The 19,278-nt window shown below is 39.1% G+C and overlaps 1 protein-coding gene across 3 annotated transcripts in view; it reads right to left on the minus strand.

Annotated features, from left to right (window-relative positions):
* Nucleotides 1–19,278, minus strand: part of ILRUN (inflammation and lipid regulator with UBA-like and NBR1-like domains) — an 81,779-nt gene that overhangs the window by 25,382 nt on the left and 37,119 nt on the right. For all 3 annotated transcript variants that reach the window (XM_063096589.1, XM_063096587.1, XM_063096588.1), the window contains exon 3: nucleotides 18,677–18,874. In XM_063096589.1, coding sequence (XP_062952659.1) covers nucleotides 18,677–18,874 — 198 coding nt within the window. The remainder of the gene's footprint in view (nucleotides 1–18,676; nucleotides 18,875–19,278) is intronic.

The following is a 19,278-nucleotide window of genomic DNA, read 5'->3' on the forward strand; positions in this document are numbered from 1 at the left end:
TCTGAAACATGCTACAATATGGATGAATCTTAAGGGTGTTATGTTAAGTAAAATAAGTCAGTCACAAAAATACAAATACTACATGATTCTGCTTACATGAGGTACCTAGAATAGTCAATATCATAAGTAGAGGGTAGAATGATAGTTTTCAGGGGCTGTGGGGGTGGGGGTGGGAATTTATTATTAATTGGTACAGAGCTTCAGTTTTGCAAGATGAAAAGAGTTCTGAAGGTGGACGGTGGTGATGCCTGCACAACAATGTGCATGTATTTAACACGACTAAACTGTACTCTTAAAAATATTAAGATGTTAAATTTTTGTGTATTTTACTACAATTAATCGAAACAAAAACACCTGAGATGGGCTGGTCAGCTAGCTCAGTCGGTTGGAGTGTGGTGTTATAACACCAAGGTCATACTGGCCAGCCACCAAAAATCAAAAACAAAACAAAACAAAACAAAACAAAACCATTCCTTCTAAGATGAGGTTTAAACTTCTACAGAGCTAATGTGTTTGTTTTGAATACTTAAAGGTAGAACAACAAGATATAAGCTCCACTCATCTTTTTTCAATAACTCAAACCCCATCTTGGACATAATTATGGACAAAAAATGTAAAACAGCACTACTGATGGTAACCAGTTGCCCTTAGTGAAAGCTTTTGCTTCCTAGAGATCTCAGATAATATACTGAGTTAACTCTCCTCTCCCTTCCCCCCCTCCTAAAAGAGGACAGGCTTCGTTTCTGGCTTCAAGGAAACCGCTCCCAGTCAACATCACATTCCTAGCTGGACAATGCAAGACCTAGCAGAACAAATAAAATAGTAACCCCTCCCGCTCAACATACTCTCTAAAGAGAACTACACACACTTGTGCAGCATCAAATTCACTGACAGAAGTAAGTCAAAGACAGCAAGAAAGCAGAACTTCCTAAATGTTTCTTCTTTCTCCTTTTTTTCTGTCTCCTTCACTGTCTTCATTTCTTCAGTCTCAGCCAACTTTACCAAGCACCCCTTTTCTTCTCATTTCCACCACAGGCCCTTAACAGGCCACAATATTTTCCTGGCTAAATAAACACAGAGCTTTGAGGGGATGAGATTCAGTATTAGACTGAAGCAGGTCTAGCAACATCTCACACTGGGGTTGTTGGTGCTCCCTTGTGGCCATCTGGTCTTCTCATTTGTACAAAATGCAGTCAACCTCAACCACCTGCTCACATCTGATGTGTACAGCATACAGAGGCTCTCTTGGTCAGGCACACTGAAGTTGTGCACCTTCAGCCATGACAGTCAGCTACTCAACTCTTCCAGATGACCAGTGGGTGCAAATCTTCCTCAAAGACTATTATGACCTCCAATCTCTCCCCACCTCTCTCCCATTCAGAACCCCCTCATTCATGCCAAACGGTGCTAACCATGCTCAACCGAAGTCGATGCTTTTGCCTACTTTCTGTCAGTCTAGAAAAGAAATACCTTCTCCCTGTCACCAGTGTGAATCTATTTAACTAAAATATTGTATTTTGGGGAAAGCCCTTCTACTAAGAAGGTTATTATTTCTTAGTGTTCATTATTTTTTTCTTATTGAGAGCACATTTAATAGACTATTTTTTAGAGCAGTTTTAGGTTCACAGCACAATCAAGAGGAAGGTACAGAGATTTCCTATATATTCTCTTCCCCCACACATGCAAAACCTCCCCCATTATAAACATATCACACCACAGTGGTACATTTGTTATAACTGATGAACCAACACTGACACATCATCATCACCCAAAGTCCACAGTTTACCTTAGGGTTTGCTCTTGATGTTGTACACTCTATATAACAACATGTATCCACCACTGTAGTATCATTTAGAACACTGTTACTATTAATCCCTGCCCCTAACCTTGGCAACCACTAAGCTTTTTTTACTATCTCCATAGTTATGTCTTTTCCAGAATGTCCTATAGTTGAAATTATACAGTATGTAGTCTTTTCAATCAGCTTCTTTCACTTAGTAATATGCATTTAAGGTTCTTCCATGTCTCTTCATGACTTAATGGCTCATTTCTGTTCAGTGCTGAATAATATTCCATTGACTAGATGTACCACAGTTTATCTGTCCACTCACCTACTGAAGAATATCTTGGTTGCATTCAAGTTTTGGCAGTTATAAAGCTGCTATAAACATCTCTGTGCAGGTTACTATCTGGATATAAGTTTTCAACTTATTTGAGTAAACACCAAGGAGTATGAGGGTACTTCAAAAAGTTCGTGGAAAAATAATTAAAAGATAATATGGCTCTTTCCACAAAAATTTTTTTTTTCTTTTTTTGTGACCGGTAAGGGGATCGCAACCCTTGGCTTGGTGTCGCCCACACCGCGCTCAGCCAGTGAGTGCACCAGCCATCCCTCTATAGGAACCGAACCCGCAGCGGGAGCACCGCTGCGCTCCCAGCGCCACACTCTCCCGAGTGAGCCACAGGGTCGTCCCCCAAAATTTTTTTTTTAATTTTATTTATTGAATCAAAATCAATTATACGTATTTGGGGGGGGTATGAACATTGAGTTATGTTGATTAAATCAATATTACTAGCATATATATTGTTACAAATCATAATTATTCTTTATGCCCCTGGTCCAATCTCTCCCCTTCCCCCCATTCCCTCCCCCTCCCCCCCTAATTGCCCTAGATTTCTTCTATCCTTCTGAAAGAATAATGGTTACTCTGCTAATTTGTTGCCTAGATGATCTGTCAAATGCTGAGACATGTGATAGGGTCCTCCAATGTTATCATAGAGCAGATGCTTCTTCTGTCACTCTGAAATGGGTTTTGTAGAAAAAGACATCCTCTTCTTTTCTTTGTCTCTGCTGGTGACTCTCCTTGTGTCAATGTGCTCCAGTGGTTGGCAGACCATCTGCGTGGTGGTTGTGGTGTCTACCCGCTTTTGCGGCAGCCATGGTTATTGTGGTGGCTGTGGTGGGCCACCCACATGGAGCTGCTGTTTTTGGTATGCTCCTTGGCACCGGCGGTATACCTGGTTGTGGGGTGTGTTTGGTCCCTTTCTCCATACCTCTGGTCCCTGGGCAGGCCCCAAGGCTCTCGCACCATGTGCCTAGTTGTGGGAGAGGGGTCCAGTCTCCTTCTCCATGTCCTGGTTCCCTGGGCAAGGCCCGAGGTGCTGGCGCAGTGTGCCTGGTTGAGGGAGGGCAATCTGGTCCCCTTCTCCATGCCCCGGGTCTCTGGGTGGGCCCCAAGGTGCTGGCGCCACGTACCTGGTTGTGGGAGAAGGGTCTGGTCCCCTTCTCCATACCTCAGGTACCCAGGTAGGCCCCGAGGTGCTGGAGTTGGAGGAGGGTCCAGTCCCTGGCTCCCTACCTCAGGTCACTGGGCGGGACCTGAGGTACTGGCTCGGTGTACCTGGTTGTGGGAGAGAGGGCCAGTCCCCTTATGCATGCCTCTGGGCCGGGCGGGCCCCCAGGTGCTGGCACGGTGTCCCTGGTTGTGGGAGAGAGTTCCAGTCCCATTCTACATGCTCTGGGTCCCTGGGTGGGCTCTGAGGTGTTGGCATGGTGAACCTGGTTGTGGGAGAGTGGTCCACTCCCCTTCTCCATGCCCCAGGACCATGGGTAGGCCCCAAGGCACTGGCTTGGTGTGCCTGGTTGTGGGAGAGAGGTCTGGTCCTCTTCTCCATGCCCCAGGTCCCCGGGTGGGTTCCGAGGTGCTGGCATGTTGTACCTCGTTGTGGGAGAGAGGTCTGGTCCCCTTCGCCATGCCCCAGGTCCCTGGATGGGCTCCGAGGTGCTGGCCTGTTGGGCCTGGGTGTGGGAGGGTGGTCCGGTCCCTGACTCCATACCCCGGGTCCCTGGGTGGGACCCAAGGCGCTGGCTCAGTGTGCTTGGTTGTGGGAGAGAGGTCCAGTCCCCTTCTCCATGCCTCAGGTCCCTGAGTGGGCCCTGAAGTGCTGGCTCAGTGTGCCTGGTTATGGGAGAGAGGTCCGTTCCCCTTCTCCTTGCCTCGGGTCCCCGGGCAGGCTCCAAGGTGCTGGTGTGGTGTGCCTGGTTGTGGGAAGGGGGGGGTCCAGTCCCCTTCTCCATGCCTCGGGTCTGCGGGTGGGCCCTAAAGCACTGGCACGGTGTGCCTGGTTGTGGGAGAGAGGACCATTCCCATTCTCCATGCCCTGGGTCCCTGGGCAGGCCCAAGGTGCTGACGTGGTGTGCCTGGTTGTGGGAGAGAGGTCCAGTCCCCTTCTCCATGCTTCAGGTCCCCAGGCTGGCCCCGAGGCGCTGGTGCAGTTTGCCTGGAGGTGGGAGTGGAGTCCGGTCCCCAGATCCAAGCCTCCAGTTTCCAGGCAGGCCCCTAGGTGCTGATGGTGTGCCTGGCCCGGAACTAATTTTTTGTCCTTTGCTTCTAACATGGGGGAACTTCCTATGGAAACCAGTACTTGAGCTGTGTGGTTGTTTAAATTGCTGCTTTGCTGCTGTTTCCCTAGGGAAGGCTTTTGTGCAGCTCAGGGTTTAATGGCTGATCTTATAGGTACTTCCAGCTCTACAGAGACCAGGTGGATCTGTGTTCTGTGGAATCTCTGATCTGAGGCTGAGTTTTTCATCAAACTGCATCCCATGCAATTCTGCATTCCCGACCAGTCTCCTCTGAGTGGTCCTGTGCTGATTGGGGGGCAGATCAGTTGTCCTTGCTGTGCCTCAGTGTTCTACTGGTGGGCCCATCTCCCCCAAGGCCCGTGCTCCAAACACTTCCCATGGGATGGGCCCTGCGCTGGTCCCTATGCCAGTCCCTTGCAATGACTCGCCAGCCTCTGAACGGCTCCCTTTTTTCAGTTGTTCTGGCTCCTCACTCCTGCGTGGGTCCACATGAACCTTATTAGTGGTCTTGTTGTCCTGGGGGCCGCCAAGGCCCTCTTCTCCCCTGCCACCTCCAAGTAACTCTATCTGAAGGGCACAGCTGCGGCTTCTGCCCTTTCCACAAAATTTTTGAAGTACCCTCGCACAAAGAGTATGTTTAGTTTTGTAAGAAACCACAAATTTAGGGGCTGGCCAGTGGCTCACTTGGGAGAGAACAGTGCTGATGACACCAAGGTCAATGGTTCATATCCCCATACTGGCCAGCTGCCAAAACAAAAACAAACAAAAAAATCCCCTGCAAATCTGTCTTCCAAAGTGGCTGCACCATTTTGCACTCCCACTAGTAGTGAATGAGAGTTCCTGTTGCTCCACATTCCTGCCAGCATTAGGTGTTGTCAGTGTTGTGAATTTTGGCTATTCTAATAGGTATGTAGCAGTATATCATTGTTCTTATTGGTAATTTCCTGATGACATATGCTGGTGAATGTATTTTCATATGCTTATTTGCCCCCTGTATGTCTTCTTTGGTGAGACATCTGTTTATATCTTTGGCCCATTTTTTAACTGGACTGTTCATCTTCTTATTGTTGAATTTTAAGAGTTTTTTGTTTATTTTGGATAACAATCCTTTATCAGATGTGACCTTTGCAAATATTTTCTCCTAGTCTGTGGCATGTATTCTCATTCTCTTAAGTGTCTTGCAGAGCAGAAATTTTTTGTGAAGAGTGTATGAGCTCTGTCCAGGTTCATTTTTTTTTGTATGCAGACATCCAGCTGTTCCAGCATCATCTGTTGAAAAGACAATCTTTTCTCTAGTGTATTTCCTTTGCTCCTTTATCAAAGATCAGTCAACTATATTTCTTTTCTTTTCTTTTTTTTTTTTTTTAAAGATGACCGGTAAGGGGATCTTAACCCTTGACTTGGTGTTGTCAGCACCATGCTCACCCAATGAGCTAACCGACCATCCCTACATGGGATCCGAACCCGGGGCCTTGGTGTTATCAGCACCGCACTCTCCCGAGTGAGCCACGGGCCGGCCCAGTCAACTATATTTCTGTAGGCCTGTTTCTGGCTCTCTATTCTTTTCCACTGATCTATTTGTCTATTCTTTTGCCAATATTACACTGTCTTAATTACTGCCACTTTATAATAAGTCTTGAAGTCAAGCAGTGTCAATACTCTGACTTTTTTCTTCTTTATTATTCATTATGTTGGCTATTTCTGGGTATTTTGCCTTTCCATATAAACTTTAGAATCAATTTGCCGATATCTATAAAATACCTTGCTGGGATTTTGATTGGGATTGTATTGTATCTATAGACCAAGTTAGAAAGAATTGACAGACTAATAATATTAAGTCTTCCTATCCATGAACACAGAATATCTCTCTAGTTCTTTGATTCTTTTCTTCAGAGTTTTGTGGTTTTCCTCATAGGTTTTTTTTTTTTTACACACTTTGTTAGATCTATATACAAGTATTTCATTTTGGGGGATGCTAATGTAAATAGAAATGTTTTTAATTTCAAATTCCAGTAGTTCATTAGTAGCTAATAGGAAAACAATGGGCTTCCGTATAGTAACCTTGTATCCTGCAACCTTGCTATAACTGCTAATTAGTTCCAGAGGGTTTTTTTTGGTTGATTCTCTTGGATTTTCTACATAGATGATCATGACATATGCAAATAAAGACAGTTTTATTTCTTCCTTCCTAATTTGTATATCTTTTATTTCCTTTTCTTGTTTTATTGCATTGGCTAGAACTTCCAGGACAATGTTGAAAAGCAGTAGGGAGAGGGAACACATCCATGCTTTGTTCCCGATCTTAGGGAGAAAGCATCTAAGTTGGGCCGAGCCCGTGGTGCACTTGGTAGAGTGCTGCGCTGGCAGCGCGGCGACGCTCCCGCCGCGGGTTCGGATCCTATATAGGACTGACCGGTGCACTCACTGGCTGAGTGCCGGTCACGAAAAAACGACAAAAAAAAAAAAAAAAAAAAGAAAGCATCTAAGTTTCTCACCATTAAGTATCATGCTAACTACAGATTATTTTATAGATATTCTTTATCAAGTTGAGGAAGTCCCCCTCTACTTCTAGTCTATTGAATTTTTATAATGTGTGGGTGTTGGATTTAAATGCCTTTTTTACATTCATTGATATAATCATGTGGGTTTTCTTTTTAGATTGTTAATGTGATGGGTTAATTGATTTTTGAATGTTGGATAAGCCTTGCATATCTATAATAATCACTGTGTACAATTTCTTTTTTATACATTTTTTGATTCAATTTGCTAATATTTTGTTGAAGATATATGGATCTATGTTCAGAAGAGATAGTGATCTATAGTTTTCTTGTAATTGTCTGGTTTGGGTACAAGAGTAATGCTAGCCTCATAGAATGATTTAGGAAGTATTCCATTTGCTTCTCTCTTCTGGAAGAGATTGTAAAGAACCAGTACAATCTCTTCCTTAAATGTTTGGTAGAATTCACCAGTGAACCCATCTGGGCCTGGGGCTTTCTGTTTTAGGTTATTAATTATTAATTCAATTTCTTTAATAGATAGAAGCCTATTCAAGTTGTCTATTTCTTCTTGAGCAAGCTTTGCCAGATTGTGTATTTCAAATAATTGGCCCATTACATCTAGGTTATCAAATTTATGAGCATAGAGTTGCTCATAATATTCCTTTATTACCCTTTTAATGTTCATGGGATCTATAATGATGTCCCCTCTTTCATTTCTGACTTTAGTAATTTGTGTCTTCTCCTTTTTTTTCCTTAACTTGGCTAGAAACATCAATTTTATTGATTTTTTTTAAATCCACTTTTGACTTTATTGATTTTTCTTCATTGATTTTCTGTTTTCAATATCACTGATTTCTGCTCTAATATTTTTTCTCCTGTTTATTTTGTATTTAATTTACTCTTCTACTTCTAGTTTCCTAAGGTAGAAGCTTAGATTATTGATGTTGGGTTTTTCTTCTTTCCTAACATATGCATTCAATGCAATAAATTTCCCTCTAGGCACTGCTTTTTTTGTACTCCACAAATTTTGATAAGCAGTATCTTCATTTTTATTTAGTTCAACGCATTTTTAAATTTCTCTTAAGATTTCTTCTATGATCTGTGCGTTGTTTGATCTCTAGGTATTTGGGGGATTATTTCAGCTATCTTCTCATTGATTTCTAGTTTAATTCCACTGTGGTCTGAAAGTACACATGGTATGATTTCTATTTTTTAAAATTTGTTAAGGTGTGATTTATGGCTCAGAATGTGGTATATCTTGGTTTATGTTCGATAAAATTTGAGGAGAATGTGTGTTCTGCTGTTGTTGGATGAAGTAGTCTAGAGATATCAATTGACTGATGATGATGTTGAGTTCAACTATGTCCATACTGATTTTCTGCCTGCTGGATCTGTCCATTTCACAGAGGGCAGTTGAAGTCTCCAACTGTAATAGTGGATTCATCTGTTTCTCCTTGCAGTTCTGTCAGTTTTTGTCTCATGTATTTTGACACCCTGTTTTTAGGCATATACACATTAAAGATTGTTATGTGTTCTTGGATTACTGACTCCCTTTATCACTATGTAATGTCCCTCTATATCCCTGATAACCATCCTTGCTCTGAAGTTTGCTCTGTCTGAACTTATTGTAGCTACTCCTGCTGTTTTGTCTTCAAAATTTTTATGGTAGTAATGAACATGTTAACACAAAATTTACCATCTCAACCATTTTTAAATGTACATACAGTTCAGTGCTATTAAATACATTCACATCTCCACCAACCATCTCCATAACTCTTCTCATCTTGTAAAACTGAAACCCTATACATTAAACATTAACTCCCCATTCTCCTCTCTCCCTAGACCCTGGCAATCACAGTCCCACTTTGTGTTTCTATTATTTTGACTACTCTAAGTATCTCATATAAGAGGAATCACAGAGCATTTGTCTTTCTGTGAGTGGCTTATTTCACTTAGCATAATTCCTCAAGGCTCATCCATATTGTAGTATATTACAGAATTTCCTTTTAAAGGCTGAATAATATTCCATTGTATACACCATATTTTACTTATCCATTCAACTATCAATGGACACTTGGGTTTCATCCACATTTTAGCTATTGTGAATAATGCTGCTATGAACGTGGATGTACAAATATCTTGAGACACTGCTTTCAATTCTTTTAACTCCTGCCTTCTTTTGATTAGTGTTAGCATGGTATATCTTTCTCCAACCCTTTACTTTGATCCTATATGTGCCTTTATATTTAAAATGGATTTCTTGGGGGCCGGCCCATGGCTCACTCAGTAGAGTGCGGTGCTGATAAAATGGATTTCTTATAGACATCATAATTGATTTTTGGTCTTTATTTTTGATCCACTGTGATAATCTGTCTTTTAATTGCTGTATTTACATCACTGATGTTTAAAGTGATTATTGATATAGCTGGATTGATATCTATCATATTTGTTACTGTTTTCTATTTGTTGCCATTGTTCTTTGTTCCTATTTTTGTCTTCCACTCTTTTCCTGCCTTTTGTAGTTTTAATAGAGCATTTTATATGATTCTATTTTCTCTCCTTTCTTAGCATATCAATTAAACTTTTTTAAAAACTTTTTTAGTGATCATTCTAGAGTTTGCAGTATATACTTACAACTCATCCAGGTCCACTTTCAACTAACACACCAGTCTACAGATCATACAAGTGCCTTATAATAGCAAAATATTCCTAATTCCTTCCTCTCATCTCATGCATCATTGCTATCCCTCATTTCATTTACACATAAGCATATACATACACATGAGCATATAAAATCAAATACATCTGTCATTGGTATTTTGAACTATTATCTATTAGAGCAATTACAAATAAGAAATATAAAATTTCTAATTTTACCTTCACTTATTAATTCTCCAATGTTCCTCATTTCATTTTTTCCTTTTTTGGGGGGGCAGCTGGCTGATATGGGAATCCAAACCTGTGACCTTGGTGTTATAAGGCTACACTCTAACTGTGCTAACCAGCCAGCCCTCTTTCTTTCTTTTATAAAACTTCTTTTAAGGTTTTTCCAAGGCAGGTTTACTGGCAACAAATTCCTTCAATTTTTATTTGTCTGAGAAAGATTTTAACCACTCTTGAAATATAATTTCACAGGGTACAGAATTCTAGGTTGGTTATGTTTTTCCCTCTTAACCCGTTAAATGTTTCATTCCACTCCCTTCTGGATTGCATGATTCCTAAGGAAAAGTCAGATTAATTGTTATTTTTGCTCTTCTACAGATAAGCTGTTTTTTCCTCCATTTTCTTTCAAGACTTTTCTTTATCTTTGACTTTCTGCACTTTGAATATGATATTTTAGGTATCGTTTTTGGGGGCTTTATCCTGCTTGGTGTTCTCTAAGCTTCCTAAAACTGTGGTTTGGTGCCTAACATTAATTTGGGGAAATTCTCAGCAATTATTGCTTCAAATATTGCTTCTGTTCCTTTCTCTCTTTCTTCTCCTTCTGGTATTCCCATTATACATATATGATACACCTTTTATAGTTGTCCCAGAGCTCTTCTCAGCTGTGTCCAGTCTACTCAAAGCTGAGCCCATCAAAGGCATTCTTCATTTCTGTTAGTGTTTTTTATCTCTAGCTTTTAAAAAATTCTTTCTTAGAATTTCCATCTCTCTGCTTATATTATCCATCTGGTCTTACATGTCGTCTACTTTTCCCACTAAAGCCCTTAGCATACTATTCAGTTTTTTTAAATTGCTGGTCTAATAATTCTACCATTCCTGCCAAAACTGACTCTTGTTCTGATGCTGTTCAGTCTCTTCAAACTGTGTTTTTTGCCTGTTAGTATGCCCAGTTGAAAGGCAGACATGAGTACCAGCTAAAAGGAACTGCAATTAAAAAAAAAAAAACCCTTAGTAATGTAGTGGTAAAATGTGGGGAGAGGGGAAGCATTCTACATCCTATGATTAAGTCTCAGTCTCCACCCACCTCCTCCCTTACATGAGATAGACGGCAAGAAAGGGCTGGAACTGTGTATTTCCCTTCCCCCACATGGAAGGCTAGGCTGGCTGAAGCTGCATGTTTCCCTTCCCCCAAGTAAGTTAGACTCTGATAAAACCTCAGCAGGTTAGGCTCTGGAGTGGCTATTATTAGTATCAGACAAAGTAGACTTCAGAGCAAAGAAAATTACCAGGGAAAAACAGGGACATTACACAATAATAAATGGTTCATTCAACTAGAAGACATAATAATCCTAATGTGTATCCACCTGACAACAACAGAGCTTCAAAATACATGAACTAAAAACCAACAACTGAAAGGAGAAACAAACAAATTCACAACTGTAGTTGGACACTTCAACACTCTTTTCTCAGTAATAGAATTAGTACACAAAAAAAATTAACAAGGATATACAGGTATTAAACATCATCAACCAACTGGATCGAACTGACATTTATAGAACACTCCACCCAATAATAGCAAAATACACATGACTTTTGAAGTGTACATGGAATACGCACCAAGATAGCCAATATCTCCTGCATCATAAACACCTTAACAGGCTTAAAAGAACTGAAATCATACAAAGAATGTTCTCTGACCACAAAGGAATTAAACTAGAAAACTTAAATGACCAAACATTTAGAAATCAACACATTTCTATATGATCCATGGGTCAAACAGCAAGTCTTAAGGGAAATTAGAAAATATCTTGAGCTGAATGAAAAGGAAAATACAATATTTCAAAAGTTGTGCGATGTATCTAAAAGCAATGCTTAGAGAGAAATTCATAGTATTAAACACCTATATTATAAAAGAAGAAAAGTCTCAAATCAATGACCTCAACTTCCACCCTAAGAAACTAAAAAAAAACAAACAAAATAACCCAAGTCAAGCAGAAGGAAGGAAGTAATAAAATTAAGAGCAGAAATCCACAAAATTGAGAACAGAATAGAGAAAAATCAACAAAACCAAAAGCTGGTTCTTTGAAAAGACCAATAAAATTAAGAAATCTATCAAAAGAAAGAATAAAATACAGGAGACACAAAATATCAAGAATGAAGGAAGGGATCACCACAAGACAGAAGATGTTAAAAAGACAATAAGAGTATATAGCTCTATGCGCATAAATTCGACAACCCTGGTGAAAAGAACCAATTCCATGAAATTACCTAAAATCACCCAAGATGAAATGGGTTACCTGAATACATCTAAAACTATGAAAATAAATTGAATTAGTAATTGAAAACCTAAAAATCTCCAGGTCCAGATGGTCTCACTGTCAATTCTTTAGAAAAAGAGTAACACCAATTCTATAAAATTCCATACAGAAAAAAAAATTAGTACAACATATTAGCATTCATACAGCCACAGTATCCAATAAACAGGGCAGGATATTAGCCCCATGTGGCCACTAAGTACCTGATATACAGCCAGAGCCACACGTTGAAATGATAATATTTTAGCTATACTGAGTTAAATAAAATATATTGTTAAACATCTTTTAAAGTACTCAAATAAGTGTTAGGTCAGAAATTAAGATCTACTTTCTTAATCACTTCTGAATTCCACATATAAAAGAGAAACCAAAAACATAAAGAAAAAAGGACTTTGAAGTGGTTACTAAGCCAAAGCCTAATTTACTCTAGAATTCAATTGCTTTAGAGACTATGTCAAAACAAAATACAAAGCTCTTAGAACTCATAAGAGGAAACTAGAAGGACACTGATCACTACAAAGCAAAATCCAGAGGCTAGCAGGCTCACAGCATTCCTTTCTGGGGCCAAATGTCCAAAACTGACATTCCCTTTGCAAAGAAGGGAAAGCATAAGCTCTTTAAAGATAAAAAGAAAAAAAAAATAAAGAGAACTAAAGAAAGGTACTTTTTTCAAGTTAAAGATTATCTTGAAAAACAATTATAAAGATTATAGAATGAACGAATTTCTAGCTGAAAATAGATCTTTGCCATTCCAAAGGAAAACCCATTAGAGCATTATGTGGCTGGCATCAAACCATCATTACAGGAACAGAATGCAATTTGCTTTTCAGTAGGAGATTATCCTCTTCAAAGACCCCCACCTTTAACTAGAAGGCTAATGGGAGGTTTCTAATAATAAAGCTATGGCTACATTCTGAGCAGTAATTAAGGAATATATACTACTTCAAAGACTAAGATACTAGATAAAGCTTAAAAGAGCTATATATTGTTTTAGACACCAATCATCATTTTGTTAAAAAATAATCACACATAAGTTTTATGGCACACATTGATTATTTGAATGGAAGGCAATTATGCCTGCTTCCTTACTTATAAGAGAAATGCTCTAGTCTGATCCAGGAGCAAGTAAACACACGGGCACTTACTAAAAATTCCCATCACGCAACAAATCAGTAAAACCTTAAGAATTTCTAACCTGCAACAGTTTCAGCATATATGCAGATATAATTTTTGTTAAGGGGACATGTACATATCTCAATTTTAAGTCTTTTTTCCTTTTTAATATTTCTGAAATCAGGATGCATCACATAATCAACGTGTTCATTTAATAGGGCAGTGGCTCTACCCTTCCCGCCCTTCAAGAAAAGTAATTATTAAACCAATGATGTATATTAAAAGTACTATCACATAAGAATCATGGAAGTGCATTAAGTTCAACTTGCAAACGTTTCACTGACGGGGCTATATTCTCTAAGTAGCTAAAACACTTTTTAACTAGATCCCGCCTAAGCCATAGCCCTTACTAATGCATACACAAAAAAAAAAAGTAAAGAATTTTTTTTTAAAGCAAATTATGCCTAAGTATTTAATCTTTAAAATGGTCCCTGTTTTTTTTTGTTGTTGTTGTTTGTTTGTTTGGTGTGTGTGTATGTGTGTGTATTTTTTTTTTTTTTTTTTTTTTTTTTTTTTTTTGCAGCTGGCTGGTATAGGGATCAAACTCTGGACCTTGGTGTTATCAGCACCATGCTCTAAACAACTGAGCTAACTGGCAGCCCTAATAAAGAATTATACTTGCTTAAAAAAAAAAAAAAAAAAAAGAATTATACTTGGTTAAAAAAATGTATAGGAACTATCACTCTCAAATTCAGAATCCTTGGAATCTAGCATTCCAGACAAAGAAGTTTCTATTAATAGGACTCTGGCTACCATTTAAGAAAAAAAGGTGCGGCTTTCAAATGTTATTTTTGCCTTTCTCCCAAACTTTCTGTGTATGTGTGTGTGCGTGTGTGTGTGTGTGTATTTTGTTGAGGAATAATAAAACTAATTATAAAGCAAACTGTGTTAGCGCTAATAGCATACTTTAACATTATTCACACCTGATTGATAAAGCAGTTAAAATATTTGATGCTTCATACCTGGACATGCAAATATTTTGCTAATTACTGTACTTTACAGAAGGATCACTGTTTCATCTGCTTTCTTGATTTTCTATGGTCCACATAGGTTGAGGACCCACATACCTGCATTTTAGAGTTTAATCTGAACAGTACAGCCATTTCACATTGCCTTGACTCACACAGAACTACCTAGACAGACCACCAATCACCACCACCTGGTGGCAGTGCAACTGACGGTGGGCTTCCTTCCCCAAAGATGAAAAAACCTATCACATAACATAAAAATATTTTAGGATTTCAGATCTCATTTATATTTTGAAATGTCCCTTCTAAAACATTTCCCATACAAGTCACAATCAGCCTAGGCTAGCATTTCTCTCATCAAAAATGAAATTTTGTTTTGAAGGGCTACTGACGTTTCTGATATTGGAGAATTCTAGATATCAGAACTGAAACAATAAGCATCTTATGGAGAATCATCCAGAAGCAAATGAAGCAGCCTTTTTGAGTTCAACATAAAAGAACGATGTTCTAAAGGTGGGATTAATAGCCAAAAGGCTAGAGAACTGGGAGAAATGCAAGGCAGAACAGCATCTAAGTAGAAGACACCATGGATTCTAGTAAGAAAAAGTCTGTATGAAACCAGAACTTCTTTTATAATTTGATCAGTTAAAATACAGGAGAGGAATAAGGAAGGAAGGAAGGTCCCACATTACCTGGCTAGGGAGAACATGTTAAAATGCAGAAACTGGAAAAAGAACTCACAAAGATTTTAGAAAATAAACAATCAGTGTGGCTTACATGGAGCACCCAGTACATTTCCTAATATGTGGGAGCTATTGTGGTCTGGGAGCTTATTAAGGGAAGGTTCATTTCTAACCTCTGAGAAACCAAATGAATGATGTATAAGTATTTAATCAACATGTAAAATGTCCCTAGGTACACATGTGAGGTATTTAACAAGAAGAACTACTTCAAGTGGGGGAAACCTCATTAGTACAAGATAACCAGAGTATCACTTGACCTTAGCTTACTTCACAACTAGGTCCCTGTGTTTAGAGGAAACTTTTATGACACAGGGGTAAATCTCTCCTGTGGAACTTTGGAAGAGGGTACTCTGATAGAAGGAGGGGAAGCATGTTACTGTTGGTACCGAGACTAAAATGGGGACAATTACTCATTCTACTTATTCCTTGCCCAGATCCTAATGTCCTAGACTACAGTGTATCTCCTAGCAGGCAGGAACTCCTTGAGTAACACTGATATTTACCCAACTACCTAAGAGTATTCCTGCCATTCTCAAATTCCACTCACTCTAGGAGTGAAAAGAGGGCATGGGGACCATATACCCCACCCTCACTTAACCACAACAAATATCATCAATACCCAAAAGCCAAAGTTTCCTTATGAAACCCCTATAGTAGAGAGGGCCAAATTAATGACAAAAATTATAAAATTACTTTTGTTAATTTATAACAGCTAATTTATAACTTTTATTAGACTTTAGGTAAATCACAAATTTTTTCTGATCTTCAGTATCCTCATACATAAAATGCAGCTAATATTTCCTTCATAAAGTAATTTATATACAAAAAGCCCAATACAAATGCCTGACATACAGCATATAGTAAGTACTAGAATTTGCTAGTGCTTATTCCTATTTGCTAGTATTTGCTACTTAGATAAAAGCTAAGAAGTAAATTTTATCTAACTAGCTAATTCCTTTAGTGGGGTGGAGTGGGAAGAAGTATTAAAGTGAGAAAAAAAAAAAGATAAAATGCTGGAGCATGAAAATAAATCTGCCAAGAATGAGATACCTACTGATCCTCAACTAAGAGAAGTAGAAATCAGTGTGGCAGGAGACAGTGTTGGCTGTCAAAATTAACAGATGAAGCTACAGGCAGTCAGTGGGGGGTCTTGTAATATGCTCCACATAACGAAGAACTGTCCACTCAACATGCCAACAGCATGCCTTTTGAGAAACTCTGAGAGAATGCAACCAATCTCAAATGGGAGGGATAGAACCCACTTCATAAATTATTGAATATATCAAAAATTCCTTTTGAGGAAGAGAAATGAGCTGAAACAACATTAAGAGTTATAAAAATAGAGTAGATTCTACAGAAGACCTTCTATAGAAGAGATTACCCCACCCAAAACAAAAATAAATAAAAAACCACCTCTGTTGTTAAAACAGAATGATGAAGCAGAAAGTTACACCTAACCTGTCCAAATTTGTGCCCGGGCAAAAAAGCAAGACTAGAGTTCTCAAGCACTGGAGAACAAACACTAAGAATGAGCATCTTTCCATCAAAGGGATTTTTTTTTTAAGGTCATATATATTGTCTTCCTCCCGCCTTAAAAATGCTGACATTCACTTAGAAAATTTACTGAGCAGCTACTGTCTGCTCTGCACTTGGGTTCAGCTTTTTGAAGAGTTTCAAAGATAAATCAGACATGTATCACCTTAAGTTTTAAAGGTGATACTAGACGTTTATCAAATTAACTGGGTAGAAAGAGGTAAGGAGCAAAAGAGAAGCAAAGGAGTAAGAGGTGAAGAGATAATGCAATGGAGTTCAGCAGTGTTGAGAAACTACCATGGGTAAGAAGATTCTTAGCAGAGGTCACCTGAAAATGGAATCTTGAAAATACCACATGTTCTCACTTATTGGTGGGAGCTAAAAATTAATATATAAATTCACACACACACACACACACACACAAAACCGGGGGGGGGGGAAGAAGATATAACAACCACAATTACTTGAAGTTGATACGACAAGCAAACAGAAAGGACATTGTTGGGGGGGAGGGGGGAAGGGAGAAGGGAGGGAGGTTTTGGTGATGGGAAGCAATAATCAGCCACAATGTATATCGACAAAATAAAATTTAAAAAAAAAAAAAAAGCAGTTTTGCCTAAGATAGCTTAAGAGATTAAACAGAGACTTTCTAATGCAAAAAAAAAGAAAATGGAATCTTGAAGGGAAGGGACAAATAATCTCTCTGTATTTTGATATGTGATTACATGTTCATTTGTTATTCAACAAACAGTTCTTAATTATTAGGAGAAAAACACCTAAAATACAATGTGTTAAGTATAACAACCATGTACATGATATTAATGAAAAAGGGAAGGGTGAATTTCCTTAGGGTAGTAAAGCATAGGCAAGGGGGCAGGAGGGAAGGAAGAAAGGTGACTTGATCAGAGCCTTGAGGATAAGGAGGAACTTGCTAGAAAGGAAAGAAAAAGATATTTCAGGCAATGGCATGAAGAACATGAATATTTTAGAACATGAACAAGAGGGTGGAGAAGTGAAAGCATGTGACATCTTTGGGGACTGACTGTGGGGGGTTAGGAGGTAATTAGAGATGAAAGTGAAAATGAGGTCGGACCAGATCATGAAGAGTTTTAAGTCCCATGCCAAGCAGTTTGGCTTCATTACAGTAGGCACAAAGGTTTTAGGCAAAAAAATGATGCCACATAAGCATTATGAGATATTCTTTCTATATTAAATTTTTTTGAGACTAAAAATATTTAAAGTTTCCACTGGCTACAAAAACATGTATGAGAATATTAATTCCAGGACACCTTGAAATAATTCAAAAGGTCCCACTGACCAACAGGCCACGAGTCCAGTTAAGAGCATCACCATGGATGGTGTACTGGGGGTGACAGCTGAAGCCATGTGGGTGGATGAGGTCACCAAGCATGAACGGGGCCCAGCTCAGAACCTAGTAATCCCAGGGCAAAGACAAGACTAAACAGAGACAAGGAAAGAACATTCAGAGGAGGAGAAACAGGAGAAAAGTACACATTTCAAAAAACATTTGCAATATGGTACCAAATGATAATTAGAAGGTCAGTTGGTATGGAGACTGCAAAGAAGCTATTAGATTTGGAAGCTGAGTAGTCACTAAAAAACTTTCATTGGAGTGGGAAGTGGGTAAAAGACAGATCGGGATGAAGAGTAAATAGAAAATGTGGAAGAAGAGACAATGAGTACAGATCACTGTTCAAAAAGTTTGGCAATAAAGCAAAGAAGTATTTTGAATCCCCATAATGGTCAGCTGCCAAAAAAAAAAAAGCAGTGAGAGGTGTTAGTAGTCTGATAAATTGACAGGTTGGAAGGAATATGCACATTTTGTGCAATATCTGTTTTATATAACTTGTGTCTAGAAACTCTGAGAACAAGAACTGCCTTCAGTATTCTTATAGACTGTATAATAAAAACAGCACTACTAAATCATCATTATTTAGAATGCGAAGTATAACACTTCATACATATCACTAAGTTTTAATTAAATTCTAAGGATAAATGGGAGAGTATTAGACTGGACCAATTAGTCATTAAATTGAAATCATTTACCTGCATGGGGTGTCTGTTTTAGAGGCCACACCCTATTATGCAATTCGACAGGCTCCATGAGCAACACTGGGGGTATGGTAAGATGTTATCTTACTTAGTTCCTTTACCCTGGACAGCACAAGGACATACTCACCTCCATAGTAGAGTCCTGTAGCAGTGCACATCCGCCACTGTCCCTGATACATTCCTGCTCTGCTGGGGCTGCACATCTGGACGCTGACATCTGCAATCTCTTGGGGCTCTAGCGATCTCACCATCACCATGTTCACATGTCCAAATTGGTCTCCACCAACATATTTAAGACAAACCCCTGGAGGCCAGGCCTCTGCCCCTGAGTTCAAGAAAAAAAATGTTAGGCAATCAGTGGTCCTAAGCTGGGTGCAGTTTATTTCAAAACTATAGAAGAGGCCTCTTTTTTTGTCTCACATACATATGTAAGCCTACCCACATATCTCTGCGCTATATACTGTCTCACACAACAGATCAGAAAGAACCAACAACCTTGGACCAACAGTCTATCCCTATGATAATGTACATAGGGCAAAAGCAAGACAGTTCAAGACAACGTGTGTTTAGGGGACCCCAGGTAAGGCCAAACATCATACTGAAGCTGTAAAACCTAAGAATGATGTCTATGAAGAGCCATGAAGATGAAGCACAGGACCACATCTTTGGGGAACTGCTTTCTCTACATGTCCATTTCACTTGAACTTTTAAGATGACATTCAAAATAAA

The sequence above is a fragment of the Cynocephalus volans genome, chromosome 5 (assembly GCF_027409185.1).
Source record: "Cynocephalus volans isolate mCynVol1 chromosome 5, mCynVol1.pri, whole genome shotgun sequence".
NCBI classification, from domain to species: domain Eukaryota; kingdom Metazoa; phylum Chordata; class Mammalia; order Dermoptera; family Cynocephalidae; genus Cynocephalus; species Cynocephalus volans.